The sequence below is a fragment of the Pristiophorus japonicus genome, chromosome 4 (assembly GCF_044704955.1).
Source record: "Pristiophorus japonicus isolate sPriJap1 chromosome 4, sPriJap1.hap1, whole genome shotgun sequence".
Lineage (NCBI taxonomy): Eukaryota > Metazoa > Chordata > Chondrichthyes > Pristiophoridae > Pristiophorus > Pristiophorus japonicus.
The window spans coordinates 244,745,809-244,764,779 of NC_091980.1; the positions used below are offsets into that span (position 1 = coordinate 244,745,809).

General features: G+C 41.6%; 1 protein-coding gene across 1 annotated transcript; it reads right to left on the reverse strand.

Annotated features, from left to right (window-relative positions):
• Window positions 1–4,958: 4,958 nt before the first annotated feature.
• On the reverse strand, window positions 4,959–7,676 carry arf6b (ADP-ribosylation factor 6b). The gene is made up of 2 exons (XM_070879247.1): window positions 7,546–7,676; window positions 4,959–7,452 (listed from the first exon to the last, which is right to left on the reverse strand). The coding sequence occupies exon 2, from the start codon at window positions 7,182–7,184 to the stop codon at window positions 6,654–6,656; it is 531 nt and encodes a 176-aa protein (XP_070735348.1). The 5' UTR covers window positions 7,185–7,452; window positions 7,546–7,676; the 3' UTR covers window positions 4,959–6,653.
• Between the last annotated feature and the right edge of the window lie 11,295 nt (window positions 7,677–18,971).

The following is an 18,971-nucleotide window of genomic DNA, read 5'->3' on the forward strand; positions in this document are numbered from 1 at the left end:
ATAACTGCAAAAGCAATGGTAAATAAAATTGTGCAAAAAGGACATTTCCAGGGCAATGCTTTTAGGTGTACTATAAAAGTAGTAACTTTACTAAATGCATGCTAGAGAAGTCACCCATTCAGGTACAATCCAAGAGCTATACAGTAGGAACAGTCAGATTGATGACTCAATAAGAAAGATGTGATGATAACACCTTATTAGGAGGATATGGTAAGTTAGCTGATTTTGGCATTGGCCGATACCCATGTTTATAGTATTTACCCTCCAAGGGCCTTCAAATAAAACAAACATCTGCTTGAATTACCTTTTAGTGAAAACTAGACTTTGTGCAATGTTACAACCTGTTTCGCCTGAACAGATGCACTACCTTTAAAGCCAAGGACAGTTGAAGATTAATGCCATCATGCTTTGGTTTTAAATGCAAGAGTTTGTGTAGTAACACTCAATCAGAAATTATTTTCAGTTCTTTTAAAGAGCAATGGCATCAAATGGTTTTTTTTATAAATTGCACGATCCTGTGTGCTGGCAGCCATCCAATACTCTATCTAGATTATGCCAGTTGGTTTAATAGAACAATCATGAATTAATAAATGCTGAAGCAATGCCCTACACCTCATATGCACACAAGGTTTGAAGGCTCAATGATCTAATCTTCAGTGCCCTCAATGTGGTTTTATAAAAGACCACTTTAAATTGCATTAGTATTGCCATTAAATTTCAGAAAGTGCAATGAAACACATGACATTTTCATACCTCCATTCGAACTTTACAATTGTGTTTCATCATTCCAAGCACTAGTTGTGTCTGGAATACCAGGGTGACGTTCTAATGGTTACAAGTCTGTTACAGGTAGGATAGAATTTATGAAGAATAAAGAGCACTACACAGAAAGAAGCCTGTTGACTTAGTGCCGTTTGGCCTACTTATTACCAATACATTAAATTAGTAAAGTGACAAACACTGCTCATGTCAAATTGTACAAGGATGTGTTAACTTTCAGGTAAAGGTGCTAGACATCCCCATGCCAGACAATATTTCAGGTCAGGTTAATGGTCACCTTAAACCCAAGTCTATTAGATTTGACTCAAAAAATTCTCATTCGCTTTGAATATTAAGCTAAACTAAACAACTCAGTATAGTTTAAAGCTCCTCCATTCAAGAGTTTTAGCAAGCTGTAACATTAACAGGAAATATAAATTAAAGATGATAAAAACAAGTTCAAGACAAAAATACAACATCTTATGGCAAACTCAGATTTTTTTTTGAAGGAGCAGATTCTGGAGTTACAGTAATCAAAAAACTTTACAAGCTTACATTTCTACACCAGCAGCTGCTGCACACTAACTAGTTTATCACTACTCTTCAAACAGAACTGTAACCCACGGACAAGCAGTACTTGGCTGGCCTTCTAAGCTCTGCTACTCTTATGCAAAAAAGATATTTTGCAGATAAGCAGGACACTTGTCTGCTGTAACAATATGGATAATGTGCTTGTTCTCGATATTTTCTACACAAACTACCAGACTTCCCTCGACCAGTCACTGTTTATTCCTTGGTTCGGGAATCAATAGCTCTAAGCCTTGTAATTAATAATAATGAAAAATGTAGGCTTCGGGAGCTTATATTGAAGTTTTATTTTAAGCAACTGGTCAAAGCTGTTTTAAAAGATACTTCCCCATTTTTCTCACTAACATCCCCACCAAACATTTAGTTCAGTGGTTAAGGAGGGGAGGCAAACAGCATATTTATGACGTGTACTGAAGTGTTGGGTTGGCGTAAGTACTATTTTTACCTGTTTGGGAAGCACCTAAGTTTCTTTTTAGACTGCTCGAGATGGCAAGGACGAGATTGGGAATTCACTGTGGGGAACAAGGGGAAAGACATTTTCTCACCACAATAATACAACTTTCGTACTTATTCATAGAAAGACCCTTTTGTTGTTGAATTAGGTGGGGAGAAGGAAGGGCAATGATCAACAAGAAAATACTATGGAAAACTCAAGTTTAATAAAGCCAGTAACATTTTCAAATGCCCAGCAATGCGGTCACATTCATAGGATCTTTAACCAGTACATGTAATAAAAACCTCCAGTGTGAGGAAAAAGCCACATCAATCTGGATACCCTTTACAACTGTAACAGAAGAGTTTTCTAATTCTGGCCAGTGTCACCATATTGACTGATGCTAAATAAACCAAATATAAAGTAGACATCAAAACCTCAAGACTTGCAGTTTTTCAAAAGGCTTAAGTGCTATTTATGGTAACATCCTCCACATTGGATAGCTCTGCCACAGATGTAACTTGTATTTAAATACAGCTGAACTGTTACACTACAAGTTCTTACCAGGGAAACTATGGGCAATCAATTTAGGCACTGCCCATTATTTTGAATAGATAACACACCATGCATCACTATACACAAAGGGCTGTTATCACAATGACTTAAAGTATTTACACTGTACAGTATTAAATTCCAGAGCCTATTTTACAAAACCATTCAGGATTATGTTGCTGTGACTTTTTGTTCAATTGTTTGAATATCAAGACATGCTGTTCGATAATATACATTTAAACTGTGTGGGGCATGAGGTTTATTTTCATAAATTCAAAATCTAACTTTGCTTAATGTGGACTTTTGACTGCTTTTTAGTAAGCAGAGCCATCTGCCAAACAGGTGTCTTCTAATGAAAGTTCAATTATTTCTAAAACTCACCTGAGACTTCATTCGAAGTCTGCATATATGGGGAAATAAAATTGTCAGTGCCTTTCTTTCCACAAAACTGCTTCCAACTATCAATTTTAATTGCAAAGGGTTTAATAGCTCCATTTTGAAGGATTGGAAGAAACGTGGATTTAAAAAATTTGAAACAAGTTGTAAACTACAGTGGAAAACAAAACCATAATTCTTTACAATACATGTAAAATGTTTAACCACAAGATGCTGTCCTAACTCATTTTATCATTTAATTTTGTGTTTTAATATGATTAAATTACTAAACAAAATATGAAAAAATCAAATGCATTAGGAAAACAGAGTTAGAGGTACTTTAACAGATGGTGGGGAAAAAGTCAAAAGCACCCAAAGGGCTCTGGATGCTGAATCGTTGAGTATATTCAAGACTGAGATAGATAGATTTTTGGACTCTAGGGAAATCAAGGGATATGGAGATCGGGCAGGAAAGTGGAGTCGAGGTCGAAGATCAGCCATGATCTTAGTGAATGGCGGAGCAGGCTCGAGGGGCCATATGGCCTATTCCTGTTCCTAATTCTTATGTTCCTAGTCAGATTGGCTATTGAGAGACACATGAACAATATCTCAGCAAGTCGTCACAAGTAAAAAAAAAAGTTAAAAATTCTATCCCTCTCAAGAAACAAACTAGAAAGTTCAGTGGCTTCTATTGACAACATATTCAGAAATAAATTGCTTCAAATCAAATTGCCTATATTCAAAGTGTATCTTAAAGATAGTTGGTCAAGAATTTCTAGTGCTTATACATTAGATCTATAACACAGTAAGTTTAGATCAGCGTGGTCTGTGGAGGCATCTCCACTGATTCTTTAGAATATTTGAAATTTAAGTCAGTACCAATTATACAAAAGGTTGGTATACTACTTTAGTGTAGTGGTTATAGTACTGGATGAAGAGGTCATGAGGTCACGAGTTCAAATCCCACCATGGCAGGTTTAGAAAATGAATTCAATAAATCTGCTAATTTGTGGCCTAACAAAGAAAAATGAAACTGTTGGAAGTGTTGCAAAGACCCAATTTTATTATCCTACAAGGAAGAAAATCTGCCACCCCTTTTCAGTCTGGCTTTTATGTGACTCTTGTCCACATAATGTGGTTGACGCTCAATGCCCTCGGATGAGCAAGAAATGCTGCCTTGCCAGCGTCATCCACACCCCAAGAATACAATTTAAACCAGCCTCTAGAGAAAATTAGACACCGATAGTTTATATAGAGCTGTAAATAATAGAACACAGTTTTATCAAGTCTTTTAGTACCTTTCTAAAAAGTACATTTTGGCTATCCAGTGCTATGAAATCCAATCAATTATTTTGAGCCAGAGAATGGTAAACAATGTAACACAAGTAGATTTTTCAATGATAAATTTCAAGATTTTGAACAAAATCACAATATAATTGTGTCCATCTATATCTGCGCATACCCCTCCCTCCCCCCCCACACACCAGTCTTTTCTTTCAAAACAATTTATTTTTGAGCAGTAGATTCTTTGATCATTCATTGTCCACATCAAGCTGAGACTGCAAATTGATTTCAAATTATGGCTATTTTGTGCTGTGAACTAGCATCCAATGGGAACTGCACATTGTAAAATTCACTTTGAATCATGACAGCCTGAAAGCGGACACTTCCATTGTGTTGGTCAAGTCTTAGAGGTAAAAGGACATTACTATCCCAGCACACTTAACAAATTGATATTTCATAACTTTGAAATAATTTCCCCACCCTAGCTGCACTCAGTAAGTTAACATAACAGAACATTTTAGTTATACCTACCTTTTCAAAAAATAGAATAAAGTATTTTCCTCTATGGACCATTTAGCATCCACATTGGTTAGCTAGAGAGTCCAAAATGACCCAATACAAACAGGAAATTTGCCATATTTTTAGAACACACTAGTGATTTACTGTAGCATTTGAATAACTATTCTCAGAATAGAGTCAGAAAAATATTGTCCAGATTGCAGTACAGCTCAAATCATAGTTAATTCAATGCTAACTTCATTTATTGATTCACCATTCAATTGAATGGAGTTACTTTAGTACAACATAATTATAAATCTCGCATTATGAATTTGATGAAACAATTAGCTTAACCCCCACCCAAAAATGTTAAAATATTCAACCAGCACTAAATTGCCATTAGCTCATCTACAATTTAATGCAAATTAAATGAACCGACCAACTATCCTAAATGACCTAAAAACTCGGGTTTGAGCTCCCAGCCAGTATTTATTAGGAAGTGCGCAGAGATTTATTTTCCAAATAGACACCTTAATACAGGGTATACATTCTACATAGCAAAGTATATTTAAATAAAATAGTCAGTAGCTTGAATTTTAAAATTAGCACTTGTAATTACAGAACTGTAAAACGGTACTAATACATCTAACTAAAAACTAGCACAATTCTAGGCAATGGCATTTTAAGAGCAGAAATGATTTCATGTCTGGAGATTTTACTTTTTTCAAAATATTAAACCTTCAAAATCTGTGCTTTAATGTGACTTTTCATTTGCATTCAACGTGCAACTATTTTATCAGATATAAAACTGGCCTTACCTCTCCAAGACCTTTATGCTCTATTCTGCGGAAACCCACAGACACAGGAAGTTGCCTCTGACAGCATTCAAAAATGCTACTAAGAACTGAACTATTAAGAGTTTATTAAACTGAAAAGATTACCTTTACTGAACTGCACTGAATATAAACATGCTAATTTTTTTTTACAAATTCTAGCAAGAATATATTAAATGTCTGTTTTGGCATACAGGACCACCATCCCTAAATATACACATAATTTCAGTGTTTTTACATGCTACCTGACATTTGGCATACTGCTTCATTTTAACATTGCTCATCCTGCAGTCATTAGACCGTGCTCCAAATTAATGCTGTTTGGCAACAGGAGCCGTTGAAATTTTTAGGAGGGTGAAAAAAAAATCACTAAATTGGATTCTGAACCATAGAAATACATAGACCTTACAAGCAGAAACATATTATTTAGCTCATCCAATCCATGTCAGTGCTTATCCCTCCACATTAAAAATAGTCCTAATCACATTTACCCACCCTTCATCTCATTCTCCTTCAGTAAAGAAATAAGGCAAATTAATTTTGGGTGTGTTGCATCAACTTAGCCAACAGTTATTATAACACGTGCACTCAGAGAGAGAATTAAAGCTTGTGTGGTAGAGCATTTACAGGCCCCTATATAAATTGATTACACAACTACTTGACAAACAAGAATTTTTCTCTATTGTACATGGATACTGACTTGTAAACATTTTCTTAACTAACATTTTTGAGTTAGTCGTAGTTAGATTGAAGTTCAGCAATGTGAGGAAAAAATGACAGGCAATGCTATGCGTTTGATTGGACACACCCTACACAGAATCAAAATGAAACATTTCAACTGACTCCTCTTAAAACCACACCAAATTCAAGTTTAAAAATGACTGGGCTCCAATATATATTGATTGTGATGAGAGTCAAAAAACAAAGACAAATAATTATACAGTGACTAAATTTGTTCAAATAAACTTTCAATTTTACTAATTGAAATATAGACCTAACATAACTTTTCCATTAACGTAAAATCAACGAACTACACAAGCCATGAAAAGGAAGAACTCGAAACTGAGTTGAAAAAGCCAAATCGAATCATAATACAGAAAGGGGAAGTTATTCAAATAATGGCAAATGGTTTAAAGCAAGACCTTTCAAAATACTTAAAATTAAGTTCTCGTTCTCAAGATTAGTTCAGCGCATTTATATGAAACTTTCTAAAGCAAAGCCAAACTAAATGCCAAAGAAATGCAAACAATGATTAGTAAAGGGTCAGGATTACTTCTCAGTATATATTCTTCCGAGAGGCAATTGTTTGCTCCTCAAACAGTTTTATATACTCATTTAGATTTGTAATTGGACGTTAGCCACGTAAGACCCTCAAACAGTCCATCTCCTGAAGTGGCACAGGACGGCTGCACATACCAATTTCTATCCCGGATGCGGGTTAAACCCAATTTCTCTTGAATTTCGTGCGGCTTCATGGCATCGGGTAAATCTTGCTTATTTGCAAATATCAGAATGATGGCTTCTCTCATCTCCCGGTCGTTGATGATGCGCAAGAGCTCTTGCCTGGCCTCGTCTATCCGATCCCTGTCGGCACAGTCTACCACAAATATTAATCCCTGGGTCCCGGTGTAGTAGTGCCGCCACAGGGGCCTGATTTTATCCTGGCCACCCACGTCCCAGACATTGAATTTCACGTTCTTATAAGTCACTGTCTCCACGTTGAAGCCGACTGTGGGGATGGTGGTGACCGACTGGCCCAGCTTTAGTTTGTAGAGGATGGTGGTCTTACCGGCGGCGTCAAGTCCAAGCATCAATATGCGCATCTCCTTGTTCCCGAATATCTTCGACAGTACCTTTCCCATCTTCTAGAAAGTACATAAGAGACTAGGGCAGCGAGGGGCGGTTAGACGTGACCGAGAGAGAGAGAGTGAGAGAGAGCGTGGGCTTGGGGTGGAGGGGAGGGGGTGGGGGGGGGAAAGGCAAAGCTTCAGTCCGCCCGCCCGCTTGCGGCTCGGCCGTTCCTTGTAGCAGCTGTCGGTGAATGTCTGAACCCCGCCCGCCTGCCTGCCTCGTTACAACAGCACCGGCACCGCACTCCCAGCAAAGGTCATGGATTCCGGCTTGCTCCCTCTGTAACGGGTCACAAGAAGAGAGTTTTACATTCAATGCAGCAGCCCAGCTAACTGTGTGCATGTGTGAGGGGTTCTTTTTGCCATTTGTTACCTGAGGAGTCAGGCCCGGCTCCAGCCCAGTCCTGTCCTGTCCTGTCCTGTCTCGGCGCCGCTCCAGCCCGGTCTCGGCAGCACCGGAAAAGGCGCGGGACGACCCACCACTTCCCGTCCCCACTGCGCACGCGGCGAGACGTGACTCACAGCTTCGCGTGCAGCCGTGCGACGCACGGACACGTCACAAAGTGAGCGGCGTCCTCAAGATGTGAGTGACAGGCGGGGCGGGGGGCCCGCGCTCAGGGCTGGAGCAACAAGCTCCTGACGCACAGCCCATTGCGGAAACGCTCATGTAGTTCAACTCTGTAGTTTCCACTTACAGCACGAGCACGGCGACGTGCAACAAATTTGTCTCACTTTGATTTTAAATTATAAACCGTCTCATAAGCCTAGTTGTTTAAATGTATTTTTTTGCAATCCCTTGCTTCTTTGTGCCCATAAATCTCAGGTATAAACTCTGTTACAAGAAAGTCACGTTAAACGGTGTCAAGGGTCCTGAGTAGCCGGAAGTTCATTATAAACAATCTTATTTTACTTTGAATTAGAAAATCTGGAGGAAAATGGGTGGTGAGCTTCAATGCTCGTTTTGCAGCTATACTTCTCAAAAAAGTTTCGCGTGAACAATTTTCAGTGGGCTGGAAACAGTTGTTTCTAATTAAATGGTATCCCAATCGTGGTAAAATGCCTTCATAGGCAACACAACTATTTTGGTAGAAACTTCCATTCAAGTGCCCCCCCTCCCTTTTTTTTTGAGGGCACCAAAAACCGCAAATTAACAATTGTCCATAAAAGGGAACATTTGTCAAATCAAATCAAATTCAAATTCTGTTCCCGGTTGAAACGATGCACTCAGACCCTCTGGCGCCCACCTCTCGCGGAAGGCCGCGAGTGTACCACGGGACACCGCGTGCTCCGTCGCCAGGGACACCTGGCTCGGATGTAACCGCGGAAGCGAGGCAGGCAGTCGGGCTGAATGACCTCCTCGACCGCCCGCTGCCTGGACCGGTGAATGACCACCTTGGCCATGCCCAGGAGCAATCCTACGAGGAGGCCTTCCGACCTGCCTGCTTCCCGCCGCACAGGATGCCCAAAGATCAGGAGCACGGGACTGAAGTGCAACCAGAATTTGAGAAGCAGCCTCTTCAAATATTGGAACAGGGGCTGCAGCCTGACACACTCCACATAAACATGAAATACGGACTCTTCCAGACCGCAGAGATTGCAGGCGGCCTGGGAGTCCGTGATCCGACTTAAAAAACAATTGTATGGGACTGCCCCGTGCAACACCCTCCAGGCCAATTCCCCAATAAATAAAGGGAGGACTCCCGCGTAGAAAGCACTCCATTGGTGACCCCCGCCTCTTCCAGACGGCAGGATGGTGTTCATAGACAACATAACCAGCATTGCACAATATACATTATACTCGTTAGTTTCAACTCATATGTAATCCAGGAGGTTGCGAATACCCTATTCTAACAACAACAACTTGGATTTATATATCGCTTTTCATGTAGTAAAACATCCCAAGGTGCTTCACAGGAGTGTTATAAGACAAACATTTGACACCGAGCCACTTAAGAAGAAATTACAGCCGATAACAAAAAGCTTGGTCAAAGAGGTAGGTTTTAAGGAGCGTCTTAAAAGAGGAAAGAGAGTTAGAGAGGTAGAGAGCTTTAGGGAGGGAGTTCCAGAGCTTAGGGCCTAGGCAATGTTACGGGCAATGTTACGGAGATGGAAATAGGCGGTTTTAGTTACACCGTGGATATGTGTTTGGAAGTTCATTTCAAGGTCAAATATGACACCAAGGTTGCGAGCAGTCTGGTTCCGCCACAGACATGCTAGGGAGAGGGATGGAGTCGGTGGCTAGAGAATGCAGTTTGTGGCAGGGACCAAAGACAATGGCTTTGGTTTTTCCAATACGTAATTGGAGATAGGGAGGGTCATGGTCATGGAGGGATTTGCAAACAAGGAGAAGAATTTTGAAATCGAGGCGTTGCTTAAGCAGGAGCCAGTGTAGATCAGCAAGCATAGGGGTGATGGGTGATCGGGACTTGGTGCAAGTTAGGTCACGGCAGAAAAGTAACGGTTTGATACAATTGAGTGGCTTGCTAAGCCGCTTCAGAGGAAAGTTAAGAGTCAAACATGTTGGTGTGTGAGTGGAGAAATGTATAAACCAGACCGGGTAAGGACAGCGGGTTTCCTTCCCTAAAGGACATTATGAAGGTAATATGCATATACCGTGCTGACATCACTGAAGTGATGTGCGTGCATCACTGGACCCATAAGAACATAAGAACATAAGAATTAGGAACAGGAGTAGGCCATCTAGCCCCGCGAGCCTGCTCCGCCATTCAACAAGATCATGGCTGATCTGGCCGTGGACTCAGCTCCACTTACCCGCCCGCTCCCCGTAACCCTTAATTCCCTTATTGGTTAAAAATCTATCTATCTGTGATTTGAATACATTCAATGAGCTAGCCTCAACTGCTTCCTTGTGCAGTGAATTCCACAGATTCACAACCCTCTGGGAGAAGAAATTCCTTCTCAACTCGGTTTTAAATTGGCTCTCCCGTATTTTGAGGCTGTTCCCCTTAGTTCTAGTCTCCCCGACCAGTGGAAACAACCTCTCTGCCTCTATCTTGTCTATCCCTTTCATTATTTTAAATGTTTCTATAAGATCACCCCTCATCCTTCTGAACTCCAACGAGTAAAGACCCAGTCTACTCAATCTATCATCATAAGGTAACCCCCTCATCTCCGGAATCAGCCTAGTGAATCGTCTCTGTACCCCCTCCAAAGCTAGTATATCCTTCCTTAAGAAAGGTGACCAAAACTGCACGCAGTACTCCAGGTGCGGCCTGACCAATACCCTGTACAGTTGCAGCAGGACCTCCCTGCTTTGTACTCCATCCCTCTCGCAATGAAGGTCAACATTCCATTTGCCTTCCTGATTACCTGCTGCACCTGCAAACTAACTTTTTGGGGATTCATGCACAAGGACCCCCAGGTCCCTCTGCACCGCAGCATGTTGTAATTTCTCCCCATTCAAATAATATTCCCTTTTACTGTTTTTTTTCCCAAGGTGGATGACCTCACATTTTCTGACATTGTATTCCATCTGCCAAACCTTAGCCCATTCGCTTAACCTATCTAAATCTCTTTGCAGCCTCTCTGTGTCCTTTACACAACCTGCTTTCCCACTAATTTTTGAGTCATCTCCAAAATTTGTTACACTACACTCTGTCCCCTCTTCCAGGTCATCTATGTATATTGTAAACAGTTGTGGTCCCAGCACCGATCCCTGTGGCACACCACTAACCACCATTTTCCAATCCGAAAAGGACCCATTTATCCCGACTCTCTGCTTTCTGTTAGCTAGCCAATTCTCTATCCATGCTAATACATTTCCTCTGACTCCGCGTACCTTTATCTTCTGCAGTAACCTTTTGTGTGGCACCTTATCGAATGCCTTTTGGAAATCTAAATACACCATATCCATCGATACACCTCTATCCACCATGCTCGTTATATCCTCAAAGAATTCCAGTAAATTAGTTAAACATGATTTCCCCTTCATGAATCCATGTTGCGTCTGCTTGATTGCACGATTGCACTATTCCTATCGCGATGTCCCGCTATTTCTTCCTTAATGATAGCTTCAAGCATTTTCCCCACTGCAGATGTTAAACTAACCGCCCTATAGTTACCTGCCTTTTGTCTGCCCCCTTTTTTAAACAGAGGCGTTACATTAGCTGCTTTCCAATCCACTGGTACCTCCCCAGAGTCCAGAGAATTTTGGTAGATTATAACGAATGCATCTGCTATAACTTCCGCCATCTCTTTTAATACCCTAGGATGCATTTCATCAGGACCAGGGGACTTGTCTACCTTGAGTTCCATTAGCCTGTCCAGCACTACCCCCCTAGTGATAGTGATTATCTCAAGGTCCTTCCTTCCCACATTCCCCTGCCAATTTTTGGCAGTAAAAGAAAGACAGGCTGCGCATTTCAGGTTTTTTAAGGTATCTGGATTTTCTTTAAGGATTACTGGGGGACTGAATCATTTAATCCAGCAAATATCAGTCTTTTACTCCTAGTGAGATAGAGAGTAAGGTCAATAATGTACTGATACTATTGCCACATTTACAATCTCCTGAAGAGCAATGTCATCAAGCAAAGGCTGACTTAGGTCACAAATGAGTGCGCTGTTTACTGAGAGCAAGATCGCAACTGTACCATTGTGCATAATTTCCAACAATTTTTATTATTCCTCTATATCATATAGTAGCAGGTAAATGACAGGAGACACACCAATAAACATGGGTTCTTCCATTGTCCCTATATTAAAAAATTACCTGGGGTTAAGTGGTGTTGGTAAACTGTATAAATAATTCTAGGTTATCATGTAGCTTAACTTTACTTTTTTTCTTGAGTATTAATTCAAAATAAAAATGAATTTTTACTGATTTTCTCTGAATTTAGCAATGTTTTCTGGTATTATTTTTCCTCTCTGATTGTCTTCCATTTTTAACACTAAAAATAAACCCTGAAAAACAATTTGGGAATTTTAACCTTGATGAGAATGTGGAACTCATGACCACATGGAGAGGTTGAGGTGATTAGCATTTTAAATTGCAGTGTTCCAGAAGTGCCATATTTCATGATATGATCAGAAAGTGTGTACAAAAGGACTCTTGAGAGCTCAGCTAGTTTATCCAGTAAGCAGCTGAGCCATATAGATCAGGAAGGTCACTAATAAATCCAATAGGAATTCAGGAGAAACGTCTTTACTCAGAGAGTGGTTAGAATATGGAACTTGCTACCACTTGGAGTCATTGAGGAAAATAGCATAGATGCATTTAAGGGAAAGCTAGATGAGAACATGAGGGAGAAAGGAATAGAAGGAATGCTGATTAGGGTTAGATAAAGTAAGGTGGGAGGAGGCTTGTGTGTAGCATAAACTTCGACAAAGACCTGTTGGGCCGAATGGCCTGTGTCTGTGCTGTAAATTCTACGTAGTTCTATATAGGTTTAATCCTCGCACTGTGATGAGTGTGTTGATCTCAGCTGGGCATTGTTAAGTGTACCACAACTCATCTCAAAACTCTGGGTTAGGGAGAAGAAAACTGGCCAGGATTCCTGCTCCTGAGGATATCCAGTTACCTCTCCATTATGTGAGTACCGGATTGGACTGGCTTTGATGCCATAACAGTGGAATAGACTGCAAACACATACAGGTCAAGGCTCACATGTGAATAATGGCCACTTGGGACAGGTACAAAGAGTGATCAGACTTTCATCATGGTAAGATTTCAAAATTCCTGTTCTGGTACCATTCACTGGGATATTTTGGAACAACTTGGCATCAGCCTTGTTGTTGCTATTGGCAACATATCTTTTTGATATAGTACTATAAACATGGAAATTACCACAAACACTGCAGATTGAATCCTGATGGATGTGTAGTGAGCCAAGTGATTACTGATGTTTTATTCTTTTGTATGATCGGATAGATATAAATGAAAAGAATGTGAGTGACTTACTGATTTCTAATCCTTTTTTTGAACTCTCATGTGTGAAAAAAACTGCAATGTTTCAAACCCACGTCATGGAAAACTCCTATTTGTCTGTTTCTCAGTTTATCCAATGTTTTTATTTTCAGTCTGATGATATCACAACACTAATAGTACATAGGAGCTACAAATAATGGAATGCTTATAGTGTGCACAGCACAGAAAGGTTGTTTAAGTCATCGACACCTTGTGTGTGGAGTTCAGATGTTGCAAAAATTTCGGTGAGCATTATTTTACTATTGTTTAATTTAATTTGCTTTAATAGTATCACAATCTACTTTCACTAATGGTGATTTTATAGTAGCAATACAAGTACTGCCCAATATTTATCTGAATATATTCTAATCAGATTTTGAAGTTCCTATACCATCTAGTGGGCCGTCAGTTTTGCTTATGTTTCACCTGTAAGGATGTGGAACAGCCCATACTGTTGCTACTGGTCATGTGTGAAGCGCAATGCTCCAAGGCAAGTGTGAACATGTGGTAGTTAATGGGACAATCTTAAACTCAGGATAGATATCAGCATTTAAGGCTTTTTTACAGTTGTCAATTTTAACAGATGACATAAAGATTTATAATGCCAAACAGTGGAAGTTTGCAATTATTATCTGAACTTGCTAATAAATAACTTTGGCTCTCAAAAGATGACGTCACAGCCAAAGCGGTAAGTGATTGGCTGGTGATTGGTGAGCAGCTTTTCTTTTTCTTTTTTTATATCAGTAAGTAACCCGTTCACATTGTTGTCGTCAAATTAAGTGGATCTAAGGGTTAAGTCATGGCAGGAGAGCTCGGTCACGTGATATGCTCCTCCTGTACCATGTGGGAACTCAGGGACACTTCCAGTGTCCCTGACGACTACGTGTGCAGGAAGTGTATCCGCCTCCAGCTCCTGACGGACCGCATTGTGGATTTGGAGCTGAGGGTGGATTCACTCTGGAGCATCCACGATGCTGAGAATGATGTGAGTAGCATGTGTAGCGAGTTGGTCTTACCGCAGGTGAAGGATCCACAGCCAGCTAGGGAATGGAAGACCAGCAGGAAGAGCAGTGCAAGGAAGGTAGTGCAAGGGTCCCCTGCGGTCATCCCCCTGCAAAACAGATACACTGCTTTGAGTACTGTTGAGGGTGATGACTCATCAGGGGAGGGCAGCAGCAGCCAAGTTCATGGCACCGTGGCTGGCTCTGTTGCACAGGAGGGCAGCAAAAAGAGTGGGAGAGCGATAGTGATAGGGGATTCTATTGTAAGGGGAATAGATAGGCGTTTCTGCAGCCGCAACCGAGACTCCAGGATGGTATGTTGCCTCCCTGGTGCAAGGGTCAAGGATGTCTCGGAGCGGGTGCAGGGCATTCTAAAAAGGGAGGGAGAACAGCCAGTTGTCGTGGTGCACATTGGTACCAACGACATAGGTAAAAAAAGGGATGAGGTCCTACGAGACGAATTTAAGGAGCTAGGAGCTAAATTAAAAAGTAGGACCTCAAAAGTAGTAATCTCGGGATTGCTACCAGTGCCACGTGCTAGTCAGAGTAGGAATTGCAGGATAGCGCAGATGAATACGTGGCTTGAGCAGTGGTGCAGCAGGGAGGGATTCAAATTCCTGGGGCATTGGAACTGGTTCTGGGGGAGGTGGGACCAGGACAAACCGGACGGTCTGCACCTGGGCAGGACCGGAACCAATGTCCTAGGGGGAGTGTTTGCTCGTGCTGTTGGGGAGGAGTTAAACTAATATGGCAGGGGGATGGGAACCAATGCAGGGAGACAGAGAGAAACAAAATGGAGACAGAAGCAAAAGACAGAAAGGAGATGAGTAAAAGTGGAGGGCAGAGAAACCCAAGGCAAAAAACAAAAAGGGCCACTGTACAGCAAAATTCTAAAGGGTCAAAGTGTAATAAAAAGGCAAGCATGAAAGCTCGGTGCCTCAATGCGAGGAGTATTCGGAACCCAGGAGAGGGCTCTGAGCTAGTTAGAGTGGGTGAGAGTGCAGATGAACAGGACCCCAAGAAAGAATGCAAAAGGCAGGAGGCAACAGAGCAGAGTAGCACTGGGGTAAGTGTAAACTACAAGGTGATAGGAAGGGACAATATGTATGAATATAAAGGGGCTGCAGGAGGGGTCAAAACTAAAAATCATGGTTTAAAAACTAGTATTAAAACATTCTACCTAAATGCACGCAGCATTCGAAATAAAGTAAATGAGTTGATGGCACAAATCATTACAAATGGGTATGATTTGGTGGCCATTACAGAAACGTGGTTGCAAGGTGGCCAAGACTGGGAATTAAACATACATAGAAACATAGAAAATAGGTGCAGGAGTAGGCCATTCAGCCCTTCTAGCCTGCACCGCCATTCAATGAGTTCATGGCTGAACATGCAACTTCAGTACTCCATTCCTGCTTTCTCACCATACCCCTTGATTCCCCTAGTAGTAAGGACTTCATCTAACTCCTTTTTGAATATATTTAGTGAACTGGCCTCAACAACTTTCTGTGGTAGAGAATTCCACAGGTTCACCACTCTCTGGGTGAAGAAATTCCTCCTCATCTCGGTCCTAAATGGCTTACCCCTTATCCTTAGACTGTGTCCCCTGGTTCTGGACTTCCCCAACATTGGGAACATTCTTCCTGCATCTAACCTATCTAACCCCATCAGAATTTTAAACGTTTCTATGAGGTCCCCTCTCATTCTTCTGAACTCCAGTGAATACAAGCCCAGTTGATCCAGTCTTTCTTGATAGGTCAGTCCCGGCATCCCGGGAATCAGTCTGGTGAACCTTCGCTGCACTCCCTCAATAGCAAGAATGTCCTTCCTCAGGTTAGGAGACCAAAACTGTACACAATACTCCAGGTGTGGCCTCACCAAGGCCCTGTACAACTGTAGCAACACCTCCCTGCCCCTGGACTCAAATCCCCTCGCTATGAAGGCCAACATGCCATTTGCTTTCTTAACCGCCTGCTGTACCTGCATGCCAACCTTCAATGACTGATGTACCATGACACCAAGGTCTCTTTGCACCTCCCCTTTTCCTAATCTGTCACCATTCAGATAATAGTCTGTCTCTATGTTTTTACGACCAAAGTGGATAACCTCACATTTATCCACATTATACTTCATCTGCCAATCATTTGCCCACTCATCTAACCTATCCAAGTCGCTCTGCAGCCTCATAGCATCCTCCTCGCAGCTCACACTGCCACCCAACTTAGGAGATTTGGAGATACTACATTTAATCCCCTCGTCTAAATCATTAATGTACAGTGTAAACAGCTGGGGCCCCAGCACAGAACCTTGCGGTACCCCACTAGTCACTGCCTGCCATTCTGAAAAGTCCCCATTTACTCCTACTCTTTGCTTCCTGTCTGACAACCAGTTCTCAATCCATGTCAGCACACTACCCCCAATCCCATGTGCTTTAACTATGCACATTAATCTCTTATGTGGGACCTTGTCGAAAGCCTTCTGAAAGTCCAAATATACCACATCAACTGGTTCTCCCTTGTCCACTCTACTGGAAACATCCTCAAAAAATTCCAGAAGATTTGTCAAGCATGATTTCCCTTTCACAAATCCATGCTGACTTGGACCTATCATATCACCTCTTTCCAAATGCACTGCTATGACATCCTTAATAATTGATTCCATCATTTTACCCACTACCGATGTCAGGCTGACTGGTCTATAATTCCCTGTTATCTCTCTCCCTCCTTTTTTAAAAAGTGGGGTTACATTGGCTACCCTCCACTCCATAGGAACTGATCCAGAGTCAATGGAATGTTGGAAAATGACTGTTAATGCATCCACTATTTCCAAGGCCATCTCCTTAAGTACTCTGGGATGCAGTCCATCAGGCCTTGGGGATTTATCGGCCTTCAATCCCATCAATTTCCCCAACACAATTTCCCGACTAATAAGGATTTCCCTCAGTTCCTCCTCCTTACTAGACCCTCCGACCCCTTTTATATCCGGAAGGTTGTTTGTGTCCTCCTCAGTGAATACCGAACAAAAGTACTTGTTCAATTGGTCCGCCATTTCTTTGTTCCCCGTTATGACTTCCCCTGATTCTGACTGCAGGAGACCTACGTTTGTCTTTACTAACCTTTTTCTCTTTACATATCTATCGAAACTTTTGCAATCCGTTTTAATGTTCCCTGCAAGCTTCTTCTCGTACTCCATTTTCCCTGCCCTAATCAAACCCTTTGTCCTCCTCTGCTGAGTTCTAAATTTCTCCCAGTCCCCGGGTTCGCTGCTATTTCTGGCCAATTTGTATGCCACTTCCTTGGCTTTAATACTATCCCTGATTTCCCTTGATAGCCACGGTTGAGCCACCTTCCCTTTTTTATTTTTACGCCAGACAGGAATGTACAATTGTTGTAGTTCATCCATGCGGTCTCTAAATGTCTGCCATTGCCCATCCACAGTCAACCCCTTCAGTATCATTCGCCAATCTATCTTAGCCAATTCACGCCTCATACCTTCAAAGTTACCCTTCTTTAAGTTCTGGACCATGGTCTCTGAATTAACTGTTTCATTCTCCATCCTAATGCAGAATTCCACCATATTATGGTCACTCTTCCCCAAGGGGCCTCGCACAACGAGATTGCTAATTAATCCTCTCTCATTACACAACACCCAGTCTAAGATGGCCTCCCCCCTAGTTGGTTCCTCGACATATTGGTCTAAAAAACCATCCCTTATGCACTCCAGGAAATACTCCTCCACCGTATTGCTTCCAGTTTGGTAAACCCAATCTATGTGCATATTAAAGTCACCCATTATAACTGCTGCACCTTTATTGCACGCACCATTAATTTCATGTTTGATGCCCTCCCCAACATCACTACTACTGTTTGGAGGTCTGTCTGTACACAACTCCCACTAACGTTTTTTGCCCTTTGGTATTCTGCAGCTCTACCCATATAGATTCCACATCATCCAAGCTAATGTCCTTCCGAACTATTGCCTTAATTTCCTCCTTAACCAGCAATGCTACCCCACCTCCTTTTCCTTTTATTCTATCTTTCCTGAATGTTGAATACCCCTGGATGTTGAGTTCCCAGCCCTGATCATCCTGGAGCCATGTCTCCGTAATCCCAATCACATCATATTTGTTAACATCTATTTTCACAGTTAATTCATCCATCTTATTGCAGATACTCCTTGCATTAAGACACAAAGCCTTCAGGCTTGTTTTTTTAACACCCTTTGTCCTTTTCGACTTTTAGATTACAGGGGTATCTGACAATTCGGAAGGATAGATAAGAAGGGAAAGGAGGTGGGGTAGCTCTGTTAATAAAGGATGATATCAGGGCATTTGTGAGAGATGATATTGGCTCTAATGAACAAAATGTTGAATCATTGTGGGTGGAGATTAGAGATAGTAAGGGGAAAAAGTCACTGGTGCGTGTAGTTTATAGGCCCCCAAATAATAACTTCACGGTGGGGCGGACAATAATCAAGGGAATAATAGAGGCATGTGAAAAAGGAATGGCAGTAATCATGGGGGATTTTAACCGACATATCGATTGGTCAAATCAAATCGCACGGGGTAGCCTGGAGGAGGAATTCATAGAATGCATATGGGATTGTTTCTTAGAACAGTATGTTACAGAACCTACAAGGGAGCAAGCTATCTTAGATCTGGTCCTGTGTAATGAGACAGGAATAATAAACGATCTCCTAGTAAAAGATCCTCTCGGAATGAGTGATCACAGTATGGTTGAATTTGTAATACAGATTGAGGGTGAGGAAGTAGTGTCTCAAACGAGCATACTATGCTTAAACAATGGGGACTACAGTGGGATGAGGGCAGAGTTAGCTAAAGTAGACTGGGAACACAGACTAAACAGTGGCACAATT